General features: G+C 39.5%; 1 protein-coding gene across 1 annotated transcript in view; it reads right to left on the bottom strand.

Annotated features, from left to right (window-relative positions):
• Window positions 1-17,164, bottom strand: part of LOC306895278 (potassium channel subfamily K member 5-like) — a 48,688-nt gene extending 31,524 nt beyond the window's left edge. The window contains exon 1 of the mRNA XM_079458415.1: window positions 16,573-17,164. Coding sequence (XP_079314541.1) covers window positions 16,573-16,758 — 186 coding nt within the window. The 5' untranslated portion in view covers window positions 16,759-17,164. The remainder of the gene's footprint in view (window positions 1-16,572) is intronic.
• Window positions 17,165-17,377: the final 213 nt, after the last annotated feature.

Below are 17,377 nucleotides of genomic sequence, written 5' to 3'. Positions count from 1 at the left end.
ACAGATCACTACCACTCGAGGATCTGCAACTCTCCGGACTCTCAAACGCTCTTCAAAACCTTCTCTGCTCTCCTCTGTCCGCCTGCTCCCGCACCTTCATCGGAGTTAACAGCTGCTGATTTTGCATCGTTCTTCGTAAAGAAAACTACTGCCATCAGCAGCCAGTTCTCTACGCCACCATCTGTCGAACCAGCCCACATCCCTGACACGTGTGTGCTCCCCGCCTTTTCTACTCTGTCTGAAGCTGTCTCAAAGTTCATTGTCTCAAAGTTCATTGGCTCCAACCACCCCACCCCCTGCCCACTGGATCCCATCCCCACCCATCTCCTCCAGGCCATCTCTCCAACGGTTGTGCCCGCTCTGACCCACATCATCAACTCTTCGCTCACCACTGGGACATTTCCCACAGCATTCAAAGAGGCCCGCATCACACCGCTTCTAAAGAAACCCACCCTGGACCCTACACTGCTAGAAAACTACAGGCCTGTCTCCCTTCTTCCCTTCATCGCCAAAGCCCTGGAGCGAGTTGTGTTCAATCAGCTCTCCTCCTTTCTCATGCAAAACAATCTCCTGGACAGCAATCAGTCTGGGTTCAAGACCGGTCATTCCACAGAGACTGCACTGCTCGCAGTCATCGAAGCCCTGAGACTGGCATCATCCATGTCATCCTACTGGATCTGTCTGCTGCCTTTGACACTGTCAATCATCACATCCTCCTGGCTTCTCTCAGTGCTATGGGTGTCTCTGGAATGGCGTTGCAATGGTTTGAGTCCTACCTCTCGGGTAGGTCATTCAGAGTATCCTGGAGAGATGAGGTCTCCGCGTCCCAACAGCTCAACACGGGGGTGCCACAGGGCTAAGTGCTTGGACCGCTACTCTTCTCCATTTACATGACATCCCTCGGCTCGGTCATTCAGAAGCATGGCTTCTCCTATCACTGCTATGCCGACGACACGCATACTCTACTTGTCTTTTCAAACGGACGATCCGACGGTCGCTGCTCGCATCGCGGCATGCCTGAGTGACATCTCGCTTTGGATGAAGGATCATCACCTGCAGCTAAACCTTGCAAAAACGGAACTGCTTGTGATCCCGGCCAACCCAAAGATACACCACAACTAGAGCTGCAACTAACGATTATTTTAATAATCGATTAATCTGTCGATTATTTGTTCGATTAATCGATGAATCTGACACAAATTTTTAAAAGCATTCATTTTCAACCCTTTATTGAAAAATAGAACTGACATTGCAAAACATATTTCAAAAGCTTTATTATTACTTATTATATTATTATTAGAGCTGGCTGTGGTTTACATGATGCATTTCCCATCAAGAAGCCTCTCATGGTTTGCTGTTTTTTTCTGGAATTTTTTCGGGTCTCTCTGATGGTCTTTCCTCTACCTCCGCTCTGCTTTTTTAATTTATTTTTTCTCCGCTATGCTGCGCGGCGCGATCAACTTTTTTTAGTCCTGTGACACACTAGATGCGTGGCGTGAGCGTCTCAGAAGCCTGGCGTGACCGTTTTTAAATCGGCTCCCATGTTAACAGGTTAGAGCTTGCACACTGCCTGCGTGAGACGAGCCGCACGGAAAACGCGAGCATGCTAGGAATTGAATCGACGCCTATTTTTCACGAGACACGCAAGCGTGTTGGAAGCGTTTCCAGGCAAAATAGAATAGGAAAAGATGTTTATATGTAATTTTGTACACGAATACATATTAATGAATGCCATTTTGATGTTTGAAAGCTAATCATCATTTATTTGATCGTATTTTCAAATTGAATTTAAATTATACATTAATATTCCTATTAAGTATGAGATATTATTACTAAAATGTTGCAAATGAATACTCCAATTAACTACCTTTTTCCATAAAATCTTCCTCCAAGAAAATGCTTAGGCTATATCCAATGAAAAGATACATTGCATTGAATGGGAATATTAATTTATGTCCATCTTAAACACATATTGCATATTGATTACGTTACATCTTTAATAACATATCTGAGAATCATCTTAATACGAATTGTGGTTCGTATTAAACCCCAAAATGTATTGGTGACTGAATTATTTTTGTTTTTTATGCTCTTAACAATGTGATTAAAAATGGAAAAAAATATGACACACTAATAACAACGTAGTCTAGTGTGTCATCTGAGTGACGGTCCAACATCAGGTAATAAAGCTACAAAACATTTGGAAATGTTATTTAAATAAACAGACAGACTACTTACTCATTTTTCGGATTTTGGAAGGTGTAGGTTATGTGAAAAAAGTTTAAACTTGTCGTGAATACAAGACCCTTGTCTGTCGGCGGCCTCCCTCTATGTCACCTATAGCAGCAGCAGCGCGCCAGCGCCGCGTCAGGCACGGTGCTGGTGTGCAAAGATACAGAAAACACGACGCAGCCGCCACAGAGCTGACACGCTACAGAAACGCCACGCTCACGCCACTCAAACATGTGGCGCGCGTTATAGTCGCGCGATACAACGAATCGATAATGAAATTCGTTGCCAACATTTTTAATAATCGATTTTTATCGATTTTATCGATTCGTTGTTGCAGCCCTAACCACAACCTTGCCATTCAACAAGGCTCATCAACGATTACATCGTCCAGCACAGCCAGAAACCTGGGAGTGGTAATCGATGATCGACTTTACCTCACAAGTCATGTTGCCAGCACCACCCGGTCCTGTAGATTCATCCTCTACAACATTAGGAAAATTAGACCTTTCCTATCGGAGCACTCTATGCAAGTCCTAGTCCAGACTCTTGTCCTGTCCAAACTGGATTATTGCAATGCGCTTCTGGCTGGACTTCCTGCTTGCACAATCAAACCTCTCCAGATGATCCAGAATGCGGCAGCAAGAGTGGTCTTCAATGAACCGAAGAGAGCGCATGTAACTCCGCTCTTCATCAGGTTACACTGGCTCCCTGTTGCCGCCCGCATAAAGTTCAAAGCTTTGCTCCTGGCCTACAAGACCAACACCGGATCTGCACCATCGTATCTCCACTCGCTAATGCAGATCTATGTTCCTGCCAGATCACTGCGGTCTGCAAAGGAACAACGACTAGTGGTACCATCCCAAAAAGGAAAAAAGTCACTCTCCCGTACCTTCTCTGGATCTGTTTCACATTGGTGGAATGATCTACCAGCTGCTACAAGATCAGCAGACTCGGTTGCCATCTTTAAAAAACGCCTAAAAACGCATCTCTTCCGTCAACACGTCGCTGATTGATTTTTCCTAATTCTCTTCCCTTTCCTTCTTTATAAAAAATAAATAATTACTAACCTCACTATTCTTAGCTTTTTATACTGTGCTAGGCTTTAATGGACTAGTTTGATGCACTTATGTATTTTGTTGACTATGTTGTTATAATTGCTTCCAATGTTTCCTCATCTGTAAGTCGCTTTGGATAAAAGCGTCTGCTAAATGACTAAATGTAAATGTAAATGATGATACACAGCAAGTTTCATGTCAATACACAAAAAGTGTCACAAGATACAGCCACATGACCCTTTAGTGCGCTTGCCTCCAAAATTAATTGACGCTATATACGAGAACAATTTGATCAATCCAAAAACTTTAATAACTTTTTGTCAGTATTTTAACTTAATAAGGTCTTAAATTAAAATAACTTTTTGTCTATAGATCCTGCATACCAATTTACATTGAAATCGGCAAACCGTTTAAAAAAGTAGTTTTTTTTTAATATTCAAAATGGCGAGAACATTTTCATGAAGAAAAATGTCATATATCGACGTGTCCCAAGGGAAAAAGTATGTGGAAGTTTGGGTTAGAGACCCCATATTTGCCATGGTAACAGTTCAGACTGTCCCAAACTTTCACAACTTTCCCATGGACGGTTGGGCTATGGGTTGCCATAGACGTCAGTGGTAGAATGCAGCACTAAGATCTAGCAGCACCAATAAGGAGACACAACCTCGTTCAGACGCCATAAGCAGATCATTTGTAACTATAATCAGAGCAGTCTCTGTACTGTGATGTGCTCTAAATCCAGACTGGAAATCTTCATTAATCTCATTCCTTTGGAGGAAGGAACATAATTGAGTTGAGACTACTTTTTCCAGAACTTTAGATAAGAAAGGTAGATTCGAAATAGGTCTGTAGTTAACTAGTTCTCCAGGGTCGAGATGGTTTTTTTGACAATGGGGCCTTATAACAGCCACTCTATATGCTTTAGGCACATGTCCTAATGTCAGAGATGAGTTAATAATGCTAAGTAGAGGATCTATAATTTCTGGGAGCATCTCTTTCAGTAGATTTGAAGGTAGGGGTGGGCGATATATATCGTCTGCGATAATATCGGGATTGTTGTGTTAACGATGTGCAAATTCTCATTATCGAGTATTTTAATTACTCCGAAAAAACACAGAGGCTGCAGCAGGGCGTCTCGTGATTGCTGTTGTATGCATACACGTCGTCATCTCGCTCACAGGTTAGCGCGTGGCCGCACGCATGTTCAACACCGGTTAACGAATGTGGTTATGCTAAACATTTGACAGAAAGAGACAACATGCAGACACCCAGAGCCTCGCAATCTACTTCAGATGACTTAGTTGCTAAACGTGGCTCAACCTCACTTGCATCGAAGTGGTTCGGTTTTGAGAAAACTAATGTTGCGCAAAAGACGGCACTCTGCAAAGTGTGTAGGAAACATGTTGCTGTTAAAAGCAGCTCGACGACCAACCATAGTAAGGAATACCAAGAGTATGAAAAGTTCAGAGACTCCGCTGCCCGAGAAAAGCCGACATCGGCTAAGGTACCTGCTGCACAACATACGCAGCAAACTTTAGCGGAGTCGTTTAGCCGAAATGTGCCTTACGATAAGAAAAGCAGCAAAGACATTACAAATGCTATCACCAAGTTTATAGCAAAATAAATGCTGCCGATTCAGTAGGTAGGGAAAGTGCCAAGTCGAAATTATTTCAGCTCAACTGCCCTCCCCAACTTCTATCATATATTAGAATTTCATCTTGCTTGTATGCTGTACAATTTACATTACAGCAGAGGTGTACAACTGAATGTTTACTCAGAGTTCGATGTTCTTACACTAATTCAATTAGTATTTTGTATGACTTTGAATTGTTTTTACTTGAATACTTACATGTTAAAGAAAATAAATAAGCACTGTTTTCATTCAACATGGTGCCCATTTTTATCATCAGTGATTAAGTAACTCAGACTTTTAAAAACACATTTTTAATGGATATCGTCTAATTATCGTTATCGTTAAAATCGCCCAAAATATCTAGATATATTTTTTTGTCCATATCGCCCACCCCTATTTGAAGGTATAGGGTCTAGCAGGCATGCAGTTGATTTAGATGATCTAATGATTTTAGAGAGTTCATCGTGATCTATAGTAGAAAATAATCGCAATTTCTCCTTGGGGCGCTGTAGTTAGTCGTTTGTTCAGCGGGTTTCACTTCTGATTGCATAGTTATAATTTTTTCTCTGATATCTTGGATTTTATTTGTGGAATAGTTCATAAATTCATCACTGCTATGCTGGTATACAGAATCAGAAGTCGCTGACGATTTATTTTTGGTTAATTTAGCCACTGTATCAAATAAAAACCTAGTGTAATTCTGGTTTTCTTCTATTAGTGATGAAAGTTAGGCGGATCTAGACGTTTTTAGGGCTATGCTGTATTTTCTAATACTATCCTTCCATGCAGTACGAAATACCTCTAATTTAGTTTTCTTAAAGTTGCGCTCCATTTTTCGTGCCGCTTTCTTTAGAGCCTGAGTGTGTACATTATTTCACGGTGTCAGGCTGTCATTTTTAATCTTCTTTAAGCGCAGAGAGTCAACTATGTCTAGCGTTTCGGAGAAGGTGGCATTAAAATTTTCAATGGTAAAGTCAAGATCTTCACGTCATTACACATGCTAGAGATTTGGGACAATTCTGGCAAATTATCAAGAAACACACCTTTTGTAGTCCAAGTTATTGTTCTACAATATTTGTAACTTGGAGTTTGCTTTGCCACCATAGGGTAGTGAAGCAAGCATGATACCAGATAATGATCCGAAATGTCTTCGCTCTGCTGAAGGATTTTTACATCGACCACATTTATACCGTAAGACAGTATTAAACCTAAAGTATGATTACGAAGGTGAGTGGGTCCTGACACATGTTGTCTAACGCCCATGGAGTTAACAGTGTCTTTAAAAGCCATTCCTAAAGCATGTATATTATTATCTACATGGATGTTAAAGTCATCAATGACAAGAACTCTGTCTGCAGCCAGTACTAGTTCTGATAAGAACCAAATTCTTTAATAAAATCTGTGTGGTGCCCTGGAGGCCTATATACAATAGCCAGAATAAATTTTAAAGATGTTTTATCCTTAGTATTAGGTGTTGATGCATGAAGTACCATGACTTAAAAAGAATTGTATTTAGGATTAGACTTCTGGGAAATGCTAAAAGAGTTACGGTAAAGTGCAGCAACACCTCCCCCTCTGCCTTTTAGGTGAGGCTCGTGTTTATAATAATAATCTTGAGGGACAGACTCATTTAAAGTAATATAACCATCTGGCTTTAGCCATGTTTCTGTCAGACAGAGCATGTCTGTTTTATGATCTGTTATCATATCGTTAACAAAAAGTGCTTTATTAGAGAGAGATCTAATATTTAGCAATCCGAGTCGTAACAGTTGATTATCTGTAATTTGTTCATATTTAGATAGTTTAACCTTAATTAAATTACCTTTGAGAGGTTTACGCATAATTTTATGTTTGCTAATCCGGGGGACAGACACGGTCTTTATTTTATGATGTTTGGGAGAAAGTATTATATTTAATAATACTTAATAATACGGAGACCGTGTCTACTACATTTCGTTACACTGTACTTGTATATGTGTAATGACAAAAAAGTTTAATCTAATCTAAAAGAATTATCGCATGTTGTGTATTTAGTAGGGATGTTCATATTAATCGTTTAACCGTTAACCGATAGTAAAACCCTATGACCAATTAATATTATCAATTAGGGCTGGGCAGAATATTCCGTTACGACATCTTTCTATTCCGTGTATTCCGCGGAATGTAAATAAATGGGTGTGTTTAACTCGGCGCTCTGCAAATTGGGCTCTATTCTGAAAAAAAACTAATTAATTAATCCACCCGTAACAAATGAACCTATCAAACATTCTTTTGACATTCTTTCAGTCTGTAGTTTAGTGATCCGTTCCAGTCCGGCGATTCTTCTCTCACCCGCAGTGCTCGTGCAGGGATCTGCTCCAGCATAGAAAAAAGCTCATTCTCAACACGTATTGCAGAAGTCAGGTTGTTTTGTAAAGCTGTTAATAGCATTAATATAATTTAACTTCAGGCAAGTTAAGGTGAAACTTGCATTGAAATGCACAATGATGCTCGCCACGTGAGCGCTTTGATGTGACCCGCTTACATCCAGTTTTGGGAGACGCGTGAGGAGTAAACATAGAGAATAAACAAACCTAAAGACAGAGAGCAACACACGAATATTGCTCATCTAATAGAGAGTGAAAACGATAAACACCAACAGTACAGACCCCATGAACACCAGTTTATAACACGAGTCAAATACTGTACTCTCACTGTTTGTTCATAGTAAAACTTCATTATTATACATGCTGTCTATCTTCCTATTGTATACATATGATATAGATATGATATAAATATGAATAAATAATACATCTGATTGTCAGAACTTAATTTGATATCTTCAGTACATTTTCATAACTTGCCTACATTTTAACTATGGTGAGCATTTAAATAAAAAAAAATTATAATGCGAGATTTCATGAATATGTCGTTACCTTAAAATAAATTTACTCATTCCGTGAAATAGATTTTTGACCATTCGGCCCACTTCTACTAGCAGTTAAAACGGTTTAATTTCTTTTAATAAAGAAAAATATATATTTTTGGTATGACAATGCAGATAATAAATAATAGATTTTCATGTTTTTTGCATGACAACGAAAGATGTGCCAATACTTGTTAATTTACGTCAACACGTGAAAGACGTCGGCGCGTGAAGCCACACGTGCCAACAGACATGTCGCTGAGAATGCAAAATGAAGCGAGCGAAAAAAAGGTAATGTTTGAGAGCATTTCGACAGAATGGCCTTTCTTTCATCTTTGGCAATGGCCACTAAAGAAGATGAACAAGCGGTGTCGGATGATGCGGCTCCGCTGCGCAAGCTAACAGTTAACAGGCTGAGGTCCAGATTATCCCCGCAGCATGTGGATATGCTCCTTTTTTATAAATATTTTAAAATCTTAATTTGTTAACTATTTAATTTATGTGATTTTTTTTTAGTTTAGGTTTATTTAGAGTTTATTTATTTTCGAAATTATATTATTCATTTATATTGTGAATAATATTATATTTGTTCATTGTTATCAAGGTTTTCTTGTGATCGTTGATGATCTATTTTGTAAGCTACTGTTTGCACTTTCATAATAAACCCAAAAAAATTAGTTTTTACTGGGTCACAGACAATCGGCAACTGTTTTTTATTCAACGCCGATTCATATAAAAATCTCAGTTAAGGGTTAATGTTCGGTTAACGATCGTCGGTTGTCGGTTAAGAAAATTATCCGAAATGAACATCCCAAGTATTTAGTTTGTTCTGCAATGTGAGACGGCAAGCAGACCGTTGGCTATGCCATTCTGTCTTCTTCCTGACAGGGTGTAGGCCTACAGTAGGGGTGGGCGATATATATCGTCTGCGATAATATCGGGATTGCTGTGTTAACGATAATTCTCATTATCGAGTATTTTAATTACTCCGAAAAAACACTCCAAAACACGCATTAAAACTCCACACATTCAGAGGCTGCAGCAGGGCGTCACGTGATCGCTGTTGTATGAATACACGTCGTCATCTCTCTCACAGGTTAGCGCGTGGCCGCACGCATGTTCAACACCGGTTAACGAATGTGGTTATGCTAAACGTTTGACAGAAAGAGACAACATGCAGACACCCAGAGCCTCGCAATCTACTTCAGATTACTTAGTTGCTAAACGTGGCTCAACCTCACTTGCATCGAAGTGGTTCGGTTTTGAGAAAACTAATGTTGCGCAAAAGACGGCACTCTGCAAAGTGTGTAGGAAACATGTTGCTGTTAAAAGCAGCTCGACGACCAACCATAGTAAGGAATACCAAGAGTATGATAAGTTCAGAGACTCCGCTGCCCGAGAAAAGCCGACATCGGCTAAAGTACCTGCTGCACAACATACGCAGCAAACTTTAGCGGAGTCGTTTAGCGGAAATGTGCCTTACGATAAATAAGAAAAGCAACAGTGCCAAGACATTACAAATGCTATCACCAAGTTTAAACAAATGCTAAAACAATCACCAAGCAAAATAAATGCTGCCGATTCAGTAGGTAGGGAAAGTGCCAAGTCGAAATTATTTCAGCTCAACTGCCCTCCCCAACTTCTATCATATATTAGAATTTCATCTTGCTTGTATGCTGTACAATTTAAATTACAGCAGAGGTGTACAACTGAATGTTTACTCAGAGTTCGATGTTCGTACACTAATTCAATTAGTATTTTGTATGTCTTTGAATTGTTTTTACTTGAATACTTACATGTTAAAGAAAATAGAGAAAGCACTGTTTTCATTCAACATGGTGCCCATTATTACCATCAGTGATTAAATAACTCAGACTTTTTAAAACACATTTTTAATGGATATCGTCTAATTATCGTTATCGTCAAAAATATCTAGATATCATTTTTTGTCCATATCGCCCACCCCTAGCCTACAGTCGCTTTGTATCATTCAATGCTGGATTAGCTGTCAGTCACAAGATTTAAACCCGCTCCGAGCAAGCCTCGAACCGTCAATCGGTGAACACAGGGTTAGAAGACGGAAACGCTAACAAGGAGTATACCCTCCGCTATAGTCTTCATTTGCATATGGTTTTCACTGACGAACAAGTAGCATATTTTAGTGAAAAATTATCGCTCATGGTAATCTTTGTAAATGAGCTTAACATAAAATACATTTGTACACGTTGAAAATTAATATTACATTAAAGGCATTGTGCATTCAAAATGTTTACTGTTTTGTTTTACTTGGTGATATATTAAATGAAGACTGTTTAATGTTAAACTTCATTGCATTTGTGCTGTGGTGGAAATTAAATTATCCTTAACAAACAACAGCTTAACTTCGCGAACATAGTGCTCTCTCTCTCCTACACACAAGTGAAAGTGACTTGTGCGCATGCTCCTTCTCCCGCTCTCCATGGTTGATGCGTGGGCGTGCTACATTTGTAATGTGCGAAAAAATCTTTCCAAAACCCTGGAGGAGTATATCGAGCACAGAAATCCTACATGATACGTCCAACTCGTTTTTTTGCTAAGTTGACCATGTTAAGCATGAGAAGACAGCAAGTTTGACATTGTAAAGAAGTCAGAATGTCACGCCGTTGCACTACCCTTTTAAGTAAATTATTTTTATTTAAAAAGTATTTTTTTTCAGTGCACTGTCAGCCCCCCATTTCTCATCATAAACTGAAGGTAAGCTAATTAAACAACATTTAAACATTGTTATATTCTAAAATTGCATATGTGTGAGGATAAAACGATACCATCACAATGTCAATCCTTCTTTCCTACACCTAGTGAACCCCGCAACCATTTATATTGTCTCCTTCAAAGCATGAGATAAAATGTAATGTACCATATCACCCCTAATAAAAGGTACAGGCGCCATGGTCTGGTTCATGTACTCTGACGACGTGCCACCATAGTCAAATGTTTACCGGGTGCCAGAGCACCTGACATTAAGTCAAATTTAAATGTAGTGGCTAAGGCTTATCGTAAATTCAGTAAGTAAGATTGTTATTCACCTTTGCAGAAATTATGTTAGACTCCCGTCAATCGGAGATCACAAAAGATAATATTAAAGAGGTGTGTGAGCTCGCAAGCACGATGTCAGACACTGTAATATTCTCTGGCCCCCTCCCATCTTATTGTGGTGATGAGATATATAGCAGATTATCATCACTAAATAACTCGTTGTCTAAGTGGTGCCTGCAGAATGATATTGTTTTTATAAATAACTGGAAGAGTTTTGACTGAAGACCTGACCAGTTGAAAAATCCCTCCTGGGCTGGTGCTTTCCTCCGGTCTAGAAATATGGCACATAGTCTTAATGCTAAAACATGACTCACTGGGGCCCAGGTCAGGGAGCAGACAGAATGGCATAATCAAAGGTCGGTTTGCGGTCTCATGTCGCAGACATTTCAGATCATTATCTGGTATTACGTTTGCTTCACTGGCCTATGGCTGCAAATCAAATTCCTTGTAACAAATATGGTAGAACAATAACTTCCAACTACCACTGGTGCGTTTCTTGATAATCTGCCTGAATTGTCTCAAATCTATAGCATGAGTAATAACGTTGAAGATCTTGACATTACCAAAAAGATTTAACTGCACCTTCTCGGAAATGCTAGACACAGTTCTCTGTGCTTAAAGAAGATTAAAAATGGCAGCCCGACACCGTGGTATACTGATAACACTCAGGCTCTAAAGAAAGCGGCCCGAAAAATGCAACTTTAAGAAAACTAAATTAGAGGCATTTCGTACAGCATGGAAGGATAGAAGGATACATGAAAGCCCTAAAAACGTCCAGATCCGCCTACCTTTCATCACTACAAGGAGAAAACCAGCACAACCCTAGGTTTTTATTTCACAAAGTGGCTAAATTAAAAAAATCAATCGTCATCGATTTCTGATTCTGTATATCAACATAGCAGTGATGAATTTATGAACTACTTCACAAAAACAAAACAAAAAAAAAATCACCAGAAGTGAAACCCGCTGAACAAACAACTAACTACAGAGTCCCAAAGGAGAAATTGCTATTATTTTCTACCGTAGATCATGATGAACTATCTAAAATCATTAGATCAACTAAATCAACAACATGCCTGCTAGACCCTATACCTCCAAATCTACTGAAAGAAATGCTCCCATAAATTATAGATCCTCTTCTTAGCATCATTAACTCAACACTGACACTAGGACATGTGCCTAATGCATATAATGTGGCTTTTATAAAGCGGCTGATAAAAAAACTCGACCCTAGTGAACTAGTTACCTATACAGATTTCCAGTCTGGATCTAGAGCACAGCACAGAGACTGCTTTGATCAAAGTTACAAATTATCGTCTATGCCAGCGTCTGACCGAGGTTTGCACCTCCTTATTGGTGCTGCTAAAACTTTGTGCTGCATTCAACACCATTGACCACAGCACACTCCTACATAGACTCGACTTCTTGGACGGTCCGTTTCTATGCTTTGTGAATGGGGAAAAGTTCTTCGCACTAGCTGGAAAAAAACCTTCGCATTTTCGTCGCACTGATATTTGCTGTCTATATGAAAGGCTTCATAAGAATCTATTGATTTTGTTCTGGAACGTAATCGCAATGAACAGTCACACCGAATATTCGCGGGCAAACTAAACAGAGCTTTACAGTCCTTCATGTGTACTACGCTCTCAGTCGTCCGGTCAGTTGGTAATACCTAGAATTTCAAAATCAAATGCAGGTGGCAGATCCTTTTCCTATCTAGTGCCTACATTTTGGAACAGTCCCTGCACTGTCCAGGAGGCAGACACACTGTCAGTTTAAATCTAGACTAAAGACGGACCTTTTTCATCTTGCATACACTAAACTACCATAATATAAATCCTCTGAGGGTTAAGGCTGCACTAGTTAGATCAACCGGAACCAGGAACACTTCCAATAACAACTGATGTACTTATTGCATCAAAGAGAGCAGAACAGTACTCTACTCTCAGCCAGTCTTTCTCATTGTTCAAAGGTTACCACAGAGGGCAGGATGCAGTTCATGCCCAGATCTGATGGTACAGCAGATAAAGGGAAGCGGTAACCTGACATGAGCGGAGATGACAAAGCTGGATAAAGGATGTGGCAACTTGAGACGTCTTCACTACAAAATTTAAACTGCTATTAGATTTTAAATGATAATCTAATATCTATAATTTACCTTTATTTTTATTTTGCCTTGTTGTGCAAGCACTGTCAAGCTTGTGCAGAGGGGAACTGGAATCCCCAGTTTTCTTTTGGAGTTTTAATTTATTTAACACTGCATATAGGAATTTATAGTCTGTTTAATATTTGACCCATGTTTCTTTCTCCTTATCTTGGGCGTGTGGTTCTCGGTGATGGCCCCTATGCGTGTGTGCATGTCTGTGTATGTTTGTGTTTCTGTGTGTGTGCGAGCGTCTGCGCATCAGTCTGTGTGTGTTGTGTGGAGTGTTTTGTGTGTGGGTGTGTTTGAATCAGTGCATATTTCTGTCTTCTGTGTTTTCACCTTTTTTGGTTTTACTTGTATAACCCTTTCTACCATTACGATTGAAGTGATTCCAACTCACTTGCCTGATGTAAGGCTATAGAGTCTGTGTATCCAAATCTAGCCAAACCGGCAAAGTGTTACCTGGCAATACCTGCAACCTCTGTCCCAGCGAGAGGGTTTTCTCAATGGCAGGTGACAGTGTTACCACCACACGATCTTCACTCACTCTGAAAATGTGGACAAAATTATATTTTTAAAGAAAAACTTGAAAATAGAAAAAATCTGAAGCCTTTCATTTTTATGCCTTATTTACTTTGAAGCATTTTTTTGAAGCACAGATTATTGGATGTTAAACTTAAAAAAAAATTCATTAAATGGTTTTCTGCTTTTTAAGGATAGGGTTGGGCTTTATAAAAGTTTAATATATAGTCTCCTAATTAAAAAGTTTTACTTTCATCTTTCTATTTATTTTGTACTTTCATATCACAAGAAGCTTTGCAGTTGTGTAGCTGATTGAGACCAAACACTACTGTCTGTTCAAAATAAACAGAAAAAAGCAAGCACTGGGGATTTGTTGCTTATTCCTGTTGTACCGAAGTACGAGGTACATACCGCACCGTGACTTCCGTGTACCATTTCACCCCTACTTTTTATCTATGACTTCCACTACATGGACCAGAAGGAGTGCAAAGTTGTGCGTGTTACAAATACAAGTTTTATAATCTACATCATCAGAAAAATCAGTATGAGGTTCTTGAAGAGGCTTTGCTCAATGTATTTAAGGTCAAAATAATGTATTGCAAATTTGTATTGTTGCACTGTTGCCCTATGCGCGTTGGGAATGCTATCCCATTGTTGTTATTTTCAGTAGGGGTTCGAGTGCGAAGCGCTGAAATGTAATTGATCTGTGCTTGGGCCATAATTAACAACATCCCTAAAATGTCCTATTACTCAAAGAAATATATAATCGAATACATAATCTATTCATAGTTAGTTAATGTCCTTAGAAAGAAAGAAGTTAAATTTCTAGTTTCAACATTATTTGTTCTTCAGACATTCCTCTTTCAAGTATTTTTTTAACGAGTCTGACCAAAATTTAGCTTTCGATGACTGAAAATGTGTCCGTTTTGACAGTTTTCTCATGAAGTCACATTTAGATCCTCGTTTCTCTAGGACTGAAGCTTATAGGGCAAAAGACAAGTTGGGTCAGTTACTAGAACTTAAAAGGACATTCAGGTATCTCTAACAGTTCTGGAGATACAGGCATGCGCATTTTGTAAAAAGAACATAAAATGTGTCATTTTTGAGCTTTCACCATTGTCATAAAATGCATCAAGGATTGCTAGAATTAACAGATTTACACAAATATATACTGATCTCTGTGTAAAAGTTAAATTATGATGCTCGCATATTTCTCATCTCATTTTTTACCCCCTCTAAATGGCTTCAAATTTCAAGTGAAAATTTGAAGAGGTGGTCTGTATTTTATAAACATACAGCTTTTTTGTTTTTAGCTTTTAAGTGCACACGTTAGTTTTGCAACAGGTTTATCGCAAAAATAGTAGCAGAAGTCAAGACGGGAAGATTTGAAACTGCAGTGACAGTTTGATAAGTGGTAGATGCCTATTGTGGTTGATTCAAATCAGAATCTAGGAAAAAGTGTAAATATGCGCAATAGATTTGTATCTGCCAATACATTTTGTGAATGCCAGTTGACACATTGGTGATAATTTCCTGCCACCTCAAACTAAGAACACAGATTTGTGAGTTTTGACCACGAGTGCAAATCTAAACATTCATCTTTTATTGTTTAATATAAAAATAAGTTTTAACATTGGGGCTGTGTGTTTACATTTAAGTGACCGGGTACAAATACATAGTTTACAAGTCCCAAATTAAACTCTACATGTTCTCAAGTTTTGATACTGGTTTATCTTCATACTTCCACCTCACTCAATCTATCCCTCAAGCACTGTAACAAAAGAGATGTGAAAGAAGGGAATGGGACCACAGTTTCTCAATCTTTCTCAATGGGGTTGGAAAGACTTAGGCCAACAGGCCAGTCCGTTTTCGGATTGGGCTTGTTTGCTGCGGTCCAAACTTGAGTGTGATTGTTCCCGGAGCCCCTGCAGCGTTTGTCTGGTTTCCCACTCAACTTGATTCTGTGGAACCCTGGTGTGTTTGCGTTCGTATTACGTCATCAAAATGTGCACGACGCATGACAGAAAACAGAACACGGATCAATATATTGTGTTTTTATTAATGTGGTGCTATTATGCACAGCAGAGTAAATGACATTTGGGTTTACTGTATACGCATTGCGTTCAGACGGCTTTCTGCTGCTTGCAACAGACTATTTTGAGGAACCAGTGGATTACCATTGACCTGCCGCTCAGATTCCACTCGCAACACAGAAATACAACACAGGCTCACTCTTGCTCGAAGTCAAGGTAAATCATTAACATTATCACCTCTTACATGTGTTTTATTGAAGGAATACATCGTAATCGGCTTAAACGCATGCCCAGATCACTTTACTTCCTCTTCAAGTGCGCACCCGGGTCTGTGTTGCTTTCATATCCATCCAAGTCGCTCTAGAGTTCAAGAGCAACCGAATTCAGACCACCACCTTCAGGTAGTCTCGGGTTCGGTGGCCAGGTGCGCACCCGTTTTCGTTTGACAGCTTTCACATTAGCGATTTTTCATTTGAGCTGTGCCACTGTTCCGAACTAAACTTCCAAGTGTTAAAGCCACCTCAGTTACTCGGGGGTAGGGAAACAGGAAATATAAAAGACTTGTTTGTGCATGTCTTTTTTTCTAAATTAAGACTAATAAAAGATTATGTGGCCAATCTTTTTGGGCATTTTCCAATAGAACTGTGAATGTTGGCTCATTTCATACTAGGCTTTATCCACATAAAGGAAAGCAACAACAACAACAGTCATGAATATTTCTTGAAATATTCAACCTTAAACAATTCAAATGACTGTAAGCCAACCAAAAAAGTTAATTTAAATATACACGGCTAACACCAAAGAATAAAGAATAAAAAGGGATACAGATGGAACGCATCTCAAAAACAAGAGTAACTGGTTTAAACAAGCCTGTGCAATATTTACATGATAAGAATTAGGTTATAATCTCACAAAAACATAACATTAAACAACTTTCATTGTACAAATGGCAATAACATTGGTAATCCTACCTCTAAGATGTGGTCCAAGCCAGCCTTCGTAAGACATGGGTATTGTTTCAATATTTTCTCCTTCTCCGATGAATAATGCGTCACTGCGATTTCCCAGTTCGGTTCCTCTAGAACTTGGAATATTGCTGCCCCAATGGACAGGTAGAAAATAATAGCAGAAGTCAGAACTGGACCCTTGTCCACCATAATGCAATGACGTGTAGAGACTCTTTGCTACCGAAACCGCTCGCTCATGCTCACCCTGTCAATTAAGTGAGCGCGAGCACAAACTCCTCGTCTGTTTTTAATGAAGATGTTGTAGAACTTCCTAACTAGCATGCGCAATCAAAGACATCGCCGACAACTGAACTGGACCTTAAACAAAGTATCTGTTTCGAAAACACCTGTCCTAGTAAAACACGCGCGCCCTTTTGCAGTAAACACTAGGAATGTTTGCCGTGCCGTCCACGTGCGTCTCTTCCGCGAGAGTGTGCTCGCTGTAGAGCGAATTGGGTTGAGCTAGACCCATAGTGGGCGGGGCTCGACCTACTCCACCTACAGAACCGCAGCTTCTCCAACAGTTTCTGAACAGCAGTTTCTTAACCGCAGCCACAGAGCTGAGGGGCGGAGCTTGCGTTCTTAAACGAAGTCGCGTCACCTACAAGGACACTTTTTTGTTCGTACGTGTATAAGTCCATACTACAACCAGTGGTGTTGTCGAGGGTATACACAGGTATTCGGCGTATACCCACTTCTTTATCAGTTGGCAGTGTGCACGGCCGGTTATAAACATGTGGAGTCACTGGAAAGAAAAATATTTTGGAGG

The sequence above is a fragment of the Barbatula barbatula genome, assembly GCF_947034865.1.
Source record: "Barbatula barbatula genome assembly, chromosome: 6".
NCBI lineage: Eukaryota > Metazoa > Chordata > Actinopteri > Cypriniformes > Nemacheilidae > Barbatula > Barbatula barbatula.
Note: the sequence above shows the minus strand (reverse complement) of the source record. Positions and strands in the feature narration are given on the sequence as shown.